This window comes from Centruroides sculpturatus, unplaced genomic scaffold, assembly GCF_000671375.1.
Source record: "Centruroides sculpturatus isolate CEXI.00-Female unplaced genomic scaffold, Cexi_2.0 scaffold1058, whole genome shotgun sequence".
Taxonomy (NCBI): Eukaryota; Metazoa; Arthropoda; class Arachnida; order Scorpiones; family Buthidae; genus Centruroides; species Centruroides sculpturatus.
Window position 1 is genome coordinate 122,402 of NW_019385289.1, and position 9,653 is coordinate 132,054.

At 32.5% G+C, this 9,653-nt stretch overlaps 1 protein-coding gene across 1 annotated transcript in view; it reads left to right on the forward strand.

Moving 5' to 3' along the window:
* LOC111637227 (voltage-dependent calcium channel subunit alpha-2/delta-3-like) overlaps positions 1 to 9,653 on the forward strand; it is a 130,398-nt gene that overhangs the window by 100,792 nt on the left and 19,953 nt on the right. Inside the window, exons 27-28 of the mRNA XM_023382670.1 lie at positions 3,399 to 3,437; positions 3,888 to 4,001. Of these exons, the coding sequence (XP_023238438.1) occupies positions 3,399 to 3,437; positions 3,888 to 4,001 (153 nt within the window). The remainder of the gene's footprint in view (positions 1 to 3,398; positions 3,438 to 3,887; positions 4,002 to 9,653) is intronic.

Genomic DNA, 9,653 nt, shown 5'->3' on the forward strand with positions numbered 1-9,653 from the left:
CCCAATCATTTAGATAATCTATGCACGTTTGATAAAATGTGTACACAACATCATTGAATTTTTTGGCTTGTATATTTTCTGATTTTTCTAATGCTAAGACCACTTTTCTAATAACAATAGGAAGAAACCTCTCATTTTTTCTTTCAATTAACTTTAGCTTTAATTAACAAGTGTATCATCCACCAACTAGAGAGTTAAAAAAAACTATCACAAAAATTCCCATAAGAGTGTCCATCCCCTGGTACTGTCAGTGGGCCGTTTGGTTGGCGACACACTGCACTACTGCGCTCTATGTAGCAATGCAACACTGATCGTGATGGCGTACACAAAACTAACTTGTTCAATATATTATTAAAATTTTTTTTTTAAAACTTTGAGTCAACTTTACAAAATAAAGGACAAAATGCCTATTTTAGGAAATAAATAAAGTTAAAGGACAGAGCAGTGAAATAAAGGACTGTCCTCTTAAATAAAGGACGTATGGTCACTGTAACTATACCCTCTTCGCCCGGTTTGGGGTAGAGGAGAAGAGCCACTCCCCCCTGGGCCCTCCCTGTTTATTTTCCCGGTAATGGTCTTGGTAATTGTTTTCGTGGTCACACTTTGGTTGACATTTGTTTTAACAATATCAGCAAAGGTCTTTTGCATGCCAGTGCTATTGGTCTGAGTCTTCCCTCTGATCTCTTTAAGTATACCGACTATTTGGTGGAAACACCCATGTAGCTTCATAACGCTGTCTCTTATCTTGGCCCTTTGTTGGGTGTTGGGCCCCGATCTAAGAGATGGGGGACAAAGCTCCATCACCCTATCTACCAGGGTTGCCACTTCCTTAATAATGTGGCTTTCGATAGAAGGATCCATTGCTGGGGGCTACTACCCAGCAATTACCCAAGGATGACTCCTCCATAGGTCTAACAACCACCTGTGGAAGAGTACCCGAAGTGTTATCCATTAAAATTTGTGAACAAACATGTAAAGTAAAACTAATTCCTGAAGCCACTAAAAACGTTGAAACGACCGTTAGCAACGCTAGACAGTTAACGGTCCGCCGCGTTTGCTATGGTAACGTAAGTCCGTTAAATGGAGGAATGCTGCAAAATTCGCTGAATTTTTAACTTGCTATAATTTAAAAAGTATTATGATTACAATTCCCAATTTTTCATGAAAAGTTACTGAAGCAGTCCACTTCTGAATGATGGCAATTACGTTGACGGATGGAAGCCCTGGGGCCCGATGGAGCCCGCCGAAACCCGACGATAAAAAAGATAAAAATGGCGAAATAACGAAAACTACTGGTCCTAGGAACCCCAAAATTTCAGAATTACTCACAGTTAAAATGTCTACAAGGTCCAGTGAGAATTTCCGGTAAAACGATCTCTATCGTCCAGATATTTGGTTCCGAAAATCAGAAACTTCAAACATCCGTAACCTTCGAAATCCTTAGCTCACCTTTGCAATTTTGGTATCATCTTGGTCCTTACGAAATCCCGAATCGATCGATATAACAAACTTCACTATAATAGTTAAATCCAAGGAGAAACTGCGCAAAATCCAGGAGCCCAAATTAGCACAACCACACAGCTATAACTGTCACCATTTTCCTGAATTTGAACAAACTGGGACAAGAGGGGGAAGTAAAACTTTCAAGAAAAATGTAGATGTAATTACGGCCAGCCCCTTATGGGTAACATTTAGATAGTGGGTTTTTCAATATTTGAAATTCATTTGGGTTTATAAGTGTGAGAACCTGAGCTAAATAGAGAAAATTTACTTAATTTACTTAAATAACTAAGTATAAATTTTAACTCTCTGTGACCAGAGGATTGACACCTCTTCAATGCCACATCAGGAAGACACCATTGTATCCTGTTGATACAGTAGCTGTGACAGCAAGTTGTTTTGTTCAAAATTAGGTCATGAAAGTGGCCATGTGTGTAAGCAATTGGATTCTAGATGGAGGACTATGAGACAGCGTGATGGAAGTAATGCACTCAGATACTAGGTTTAACAAACAAATAATTGTTTATTTGAAAAGGAAGAAAAAAGGTACATGATATATTGTAATATGTTGAAATAACTGATCTATATACCATAGGTGGTTGTGAGAGAGAGAGAGAGAGTTTACAATAGAGCACATGGGGACAAATACCTTTTGTAGAGGAGTAGCGATCCGGTGTCTGCTGGTTGGGTTAGTAAGATGAAAGTTCTCGAAGATAGTTTGTAACTTGTAGATCCACTGTAGAAGATGTGGTTGCAGATGAGAGGAATGAAGTATCAGTAGCCAATGTATACAGTGATGATTAACGCAAAGGTCTCCGACAAGCCCACACAAATAATTGACCCGCTCAAGGAATAGGTGCCAACTGACTCAATTGATTATTAGTTGTCATCTTAAACAACAAAATCGGGACAGCAAGCCATGAGAAAGCGTCTTTTTCAATGCTGAGAATTTAAAGCATATACTCCCAGTTGTGAAATTTGACAGATATTCGACAAAGTTATTATTAATTTAAGAAGTTATGTTATTATTTAGTTATGTTGTTTAACTTGAAGTCTGGATTCTCACACTCAATCACAATAGCAGGAAGTGATTCCATTTTTCCATGGATTTGTTTCCTTGTCCAGAGATGACACATCTGACTGTGTCACTTTTGACTGTATCGGGAATATAACATCAAAAAATCGCTATTGGTTTAACTAACCTACATTACTAAACATGGACATAGAACTCAACAGGGGAAGACCCCAAATAAAAGGGAAGGAGCCCATCCATCATCATAGTGAGTCTGTTGTCATCAAGTGTTTGCTCCAATCTTGGATACACAAATCCTATTCTAGATCAATCTTTTCTTCTAAATATTTTAAAATTACTATTTGAAATGAATTTAAGCTGGAAATATTATATACCTACAAGCCAAATTAAATTTCAGCCAACAGAATAATGAAAATTATGGTAAAATCTTTGATTTATATAATTATTGCAAGAGCATCTATAAAGCTAGTTTTTTAATATTTTTTGTAAACTTTGCTATTTATAATTATTTTTATAAAATAATGTTAATATTAATTCTAATGAATCTACTTAATTAAATAATCTTTTAATAATATAAGAATTTTTACAGTTTATGTAGTTAGATATTAAATTTAACATAGCTTTCAGGATGAGGTAAGTTGAATTTCCATTCACTTGTTTTTGTATCATAAATAAGCAGTGCTAATGGAATAATTCAAGCTAATTTAATACAATATGAATACATTTGTTTAAACAATTTAACGAAACTTAAAAATTTCAATTAAAATTAGAATTATTCTATTATACGCTGTAATTTGGTTAAGTGGCTGTTCCATAATGACATTTCTATTATTGTGATGACTAACAAAAACTTCATTATTTAATGCATAAGCCCACTAGGTCTTCTACTGGCTTTAATACCCAGGTACAGTGCAGCATTTTAAATCCATATAGGGAAGATGAAATATTAACTTGATTGTCAGGACTGGAATTGCATGCATTGTTTGTTTATTGTTTTATGGTACAGATAACAATGTGTTTAATTTTGCAGAAATAAAATTTTTTTAAATACAAATTGATAATAATAATACAATTTTAATGGAATTTAAACTACATATATATATATAATGTATACTTAGGGCTTATATATACATATACATGTATATAAGTTATATAATATAGTAAACAAGATTTCCTCTTAAACATTTTAATTGTTACATGATTTATTTAACACAAAAAAGTTCATTCATATTTAATTGAATAAGTAACTGGACAATCAAATTATTTACCTGTTTTAATTTTTAAAATAATAATAACTTTCCATTTTGGAATTTTATGTTATTTTCAGTTGCTAATAGTGTATTACATTTTTCAGGCCAAATATGTTCAAAATGTTTGGTATAACTGTAACATTTGTGGCAACAAGAAGTGGTCTTTTGAGAGTATTAGAATATCTCAGTGAAGAAGAGCGAAGAAATAGTACTGAAAAGTAATTATTTTTAATATTTGCTTGAAAGTATACTAATTTATGTAATATCAATACAAATGACATTACATCCAAGGTATATTTTATTATCAAATACAAGATCTTCCCTACCTACAAGCAGGTTAGGTTTCTGAGATTTTATCATAAGTTGAAAAATAACCTAGAAATTACATTTGTGTACAGAATAACTACTTTTTGTTAGTATTTGATCCTTCAATATGCTTAACAGAATGCATTACACTCATTTACCCTCTCACTGCTGCTTAATAGTGGGCATTACAAATGCAATTTTTTTCACCTTATTCACAGTTTTATAAATTCCAGTTTAGTTTCCATGGTAATAATCGACATGTTTTGTATTTATCTCCAGATTTACTGCTAGATTTACTATTATGTTTTGGAGGAATTTTGAAGCATTAATTGTAATAGTTTATAAAAATTATAAACAATAGCAAGAAATGCCATTACTTTAACATTACCAATTTTTTTTGCCATCTCATAAGCAGCAATGAACCTCAGAATTTGTGCAAAAACAAAAAATGTTGACATGCAATAGAAATAAGTCCACATTAATTATTTATTAAAAATGTATTATACTACTGGACAAAGACTGACTTTGACGCCACTTCATGAGTGGCTAGAGAACTTTAGAATCCAATTTTTAGAATGCAAAATTTAAATTTTAGATGTACAATCGGTCATATTGTTCATAAGTTGAAAAAAGATTAAGATCATAATCAATGTTTCCTCCAAGCTGTGCATATGCACAGCTGAAATGCTTCTGCACCTGTGGATTTTGTTGCTGCACAGCATGTCTTTAATCATAACTGTTATTTTTGTTATGGTTGCCATTGAGTAAACAAACTTATATGAGTATTTTAGTGATTAAATGTGCAATTTAGTTTACAAATAGATTTAAGTATAAATGTGATTTATAATGTTGCTTTTGTTTGTTCTGATCATTACAGCCATTACATGCAAAAACTGATGAATTTAATAATGAAAAAATTAAAATATGTACTTTTATTATTAGTAAACACTATGTTGACTAACACGCCAAATTAATAAATAAACAAAAACAAAAACACTGAGTTCGGCGTTAAATGCGCATTTAACGCCGAACTCAGTGTTTTTGTTTTTGTTTATTTATTAATTTGGCGTGTTAGTCAACATAGTGTTTACTAATAATAAAAGTACATATTTTAATTTTTTCATTATTAAATTCATCAGTTTTTGCATGTAATGGCTGTAATGATCAGAACAAACAAAAGCAACATTATAAATCACATTTATACTTAAATCTATTTGTAAACTAAATTGCACATTTAATCACTAAAATACTCATATAAGTTTGTTTACTCAATGGCAACCATAACAAAAATAACAGTTATGATTAAAGACATGCTGTGCAGCAACAAAATCCACAGGTGCAGAAGCATTTCAGCTGTGCATATGCACAGCTTGGAGGAAACATTGATTATGATCTTAATCTTTTTTCAACTTATGAACAATATGACCGATTGTACATCTAAAATTTAAATTTTGCATTCTAAAAATTGGATTCTAAAGTTCTCTAGCCACTCATGAAGTGGCGTCAAAGTCAGTCTTTGTCCAGTAGTATAATACATTTTTAATAAATAATTAATGTGGACTTATTTCTATTGCATGTCAACATTTTTTGTTTTTGCACAAATTCTGAGGTTCATTGCTGCTTATGAGATGGCAAAAAAAATTGGTAATGTTAAAGTAATGGCATTTCTTGCTATTGTTTATAATTTTTATAAACTATTACAATTAATGCTTCAAAATTCCTCCAAAACATAATAGTAAATCTAGCAGTAAATCTGGAGATAAATACAAAACATGTCGATTATTACCATGGAAACTAAACTGGAATTTATAAAACTGTGAATAAGGTGAAAAAAATTGCATTTGTAATGCCCACTATTAAGCAGCAGTGAGAGGGTAAATGAGTGTAATGCATTCTGTTAAGCATATTGAAGGATCAAATACTAACAAAAAGTAGTTATTCTGTACACAAATGTAATTTCTAGGTTATTTTTCAACTTATGATAAAATCTCAGAAACCTAACCTGCTTGTAGGTAGGGAAGATCTTGTATTTGATAATAAAATATACCTTGGATGTAATGTCATTTGTATTGATATTACATAAATTAGTATACTTTCAAGCAAATATTAAAAATAATTACTTTTCAGTACTATTTCTTCGCTCTTCTTCACTGAGATATTCTAATACTCTCAAAAGACCACTTCTTGTTGCCACAAATGTTACAGTTATACCAAACATTTTGAACATATTTGGCCTGAAAAATGTAATACACTATTAGCAACTGAAAATAACATAAAATTCCAAAATGGAAAGTTATTATTATTTTAAAAATTAAAACAGGTAAATAATTTGATTGTCCAGTTACTTATTCAATTAAATATGAATGAACTTTTTTGTGTTAAATAAATCATGTAACAATTAAAATGTTTAAGAGGAAATCTTGTTTACTATATTATATAACTTATATACATGTATATGTATATATAAGCCCTAAGTATACATTATATATATATATGTAGTTTAAATTCCATTAAAATTGTATTATTATTATCAATTTGTATTTAAAAAAATTTTATTTCTGCAAAATTAAACACATTGTTATCTGTACCATAAAACAATAAACAAACAATGCATGCAATTCCAGTCCTGACAATCAAGTTAATATTTCATCTTCCCTATATGGATTTAAAATGCTGCACTGTACCTGGGTATTAAAGCCAGTAGAAGACCTAGTGGGCTTATGCATTAAATAATGAAGTTTTTGTTAGTCATCACAATAATAGAAATGTCATTATGGAACAGCCACTTAACCAAATTACAGCGTATAATAGAATAATTCTAATTTTAATTGAAATTTTTAAGTTTCGTTAAATTGTTTAAACAAATGTATTCATATTGTATTAAATTAGCTTGAATTATTCCATTAGCACTGCTTATTTATGATACAAAAACAAGTGAATGGAAATTCAACTTACCTCATCCTGAAAGCTATGTTAAATTTAATATCTAACTACATAAACTGTAAAAATTCTTATATTATTAAAAGATTATTTAATTAAGTAGATTCATTAGAATTAATATTAACATTATTTTATAAAAATAATTATAAATAGCAAAGTTTACAAAAAATATTAAAAAACTAGCTTTATAGATGCTCTTGCAATAATTATATAAATCAAAGATTTTACCATAATTTTCATTATTCTGTTGGCTGAAATTTAATTTGGCTTGTAGGTATATAATATTTCCAGCTTAAATTCATTTCAAATAGTAATTTTAAAATATTTAGAAGAAAAGATTGATCTAGAATAGGATTTGTGTATCCAAGATTGGAGCAAACACTTGATGACAACAGACTCACTATGATGATGGATGGGCTCCTTCCCTTTTATTTGGGGTCTTCCCCTGTTGAGTTCTATGTCCATGTTTAGTAATGTAGGTTAGTTAAACCAATAGCGATTTTTTGATGTTATATTCCCGATACAGTCAAAAGTGACACAGTCAGATGTGTCATCTCTGGACAAGGAAACAAATCCATGGAAAAATGGAATCACTTCCTGCTATTGTGATTGAGTGTGAGAATCCAGACTTCAAGTTAAACAACATAACTAAATAATAACATAACTTCTTAAATTAATAATAACTTTGTCGAATATCTGTCAAATTTCACAACTGGGAGTATATGCTTTAAATTCTCAGCATTGAAAAAGACGCTTTCTCATGGCTTGCTGTCCCGATTTTGTTGTTTAAGATGACAACTAATAATCAATTGAGTCAGTTGGCACCTATTCCTTGAGCGGGTCAATTATTTGTGTGGGCTTGTCGGAGACCTTTGCGTTAATCATCACTGTATACATTGGCTACTGATACTTCATTCCTCTCATCTGCAACCACATCTTCTACAGTGGATCTACAAGTTACAAACTATCTTCGAGAACTTTCATCTTACTAACCCAACCAGCAGACACCGGATCGCTACTCCTCTACAAAAGGTATTTGTCCCCATGTGCTCTATTGTAAACTCTCTCTCTCTCTCTCACAACCACCTATGGTATATAGATCAGTTATTTCAACATATTACAATATATCATGTACCTTTTTTCTTCCTTTTCAAATAAACAATTATTTGTTTGTTAAACCTAGTATCTGAGTGCATTACTTCCATCACGCTGTCTCATAGTCCTCCATCTAGAATCCAATTGCTTACACACATGGCCACTTTCATGACCTAATTTTGAACAAAACAACTTGCTGTCACAGCTACTGTATCAACAGGATACAATGGTGTCTTCCTGATGTGGCATTGAAGAGGTGTCAATCCTCTGGTCACAGAGAGTTAAAATTTATACTTAGTTATTTAAGTAAATTAAGTAAATTTTCTCTATTTAGCTCAGGTTCTCACACTTATAAACCCAAATGAATTTCAAATATTGAAAAACCCACTATCTAAATGTTACCCATAAGGGGCTGGCCGTAATTACATCTACATTTTTCTTGAAAGTTTTACTTCCCCCTCTTGTCCCAGTTTGTTCAAATTCAGGAAAATGGTGACAGTTATAGCTGTGTGGTTGTGCTAATTTGGGCTCCTGGATTTTGCGCAGTTTCTCCTTGGATTTAACTATTATAGTGAAGTTTGTTATATCGATCGATTCGGGATTTCGTAAGGACCAAGATGATACCAAAATTGCAAAGGTGAGCTAAGGATTTCGAAGGTTACGGATGTTTGAAGTTTCTGATTTTCGGAACCAAATATCTGGACGATAGAGATCGTTTTACCGGAAATTCTCACTGGACCTTGTAGACATTTTAACTGTGAGTAATTCTGAAATTTTGGGGTTCCTAGGACCAGTAGTTTTCGTTATTTCGCCATTTTTATCTTTTTTATCATCGGGTTTCGGCGGGCTCCATCGGGTCCCAGGGTTTCCATCCGTCAACGTAATTGCCATCATTCGGAAGTGGACTGCTTCAGTAACTTTTTTTGAAAAATTGGAAATTCTAATCATAATACTTTTTAAACTATAGCAAGTTAAATATTCAGCGAATTTTGCAGCATTCCTCCATTTAACGGACTTACGTTACCATATCAAACACCGCGCGGACCGTTAACTGTCTAGGCGTGGCTAACGGTCGTTTCAACGTTTTAGTGGCTTCAGGAATTAGTTTTACTTTACGCATTTGTACACAAATTTTAATGGATAACACTTCGGGTACTCTTCCACAGCTGCTTGTTAGACCTATGGAGGAGTCATCCTTGGATAGTTCTTTGCCCCCAGCAACGGATCCTTCTATCGAAAGCCGCATTATTAAGGAAGCAGCAACCCTGGTAAATAGGGTAATGGAGCTTTGTCCCCCATCTCTTAGATCGGGGCCAAACACCCAACAAAGGGCCAAGATAAGAGACAGCGTAATGAAGCTACATGGGTGTTTCCACCAAATAGTCGGTATACTTAAAGATATCAGAGGGAAGACTCAGACCAATAGCACTGGCATGCAAAAGACTTTTGCTGATATTGTTAAAACAAATGTCAACCAAAGTGTGACCACGAAAACAATTACCAAGACCATTACCGGAAAAATAAACAGG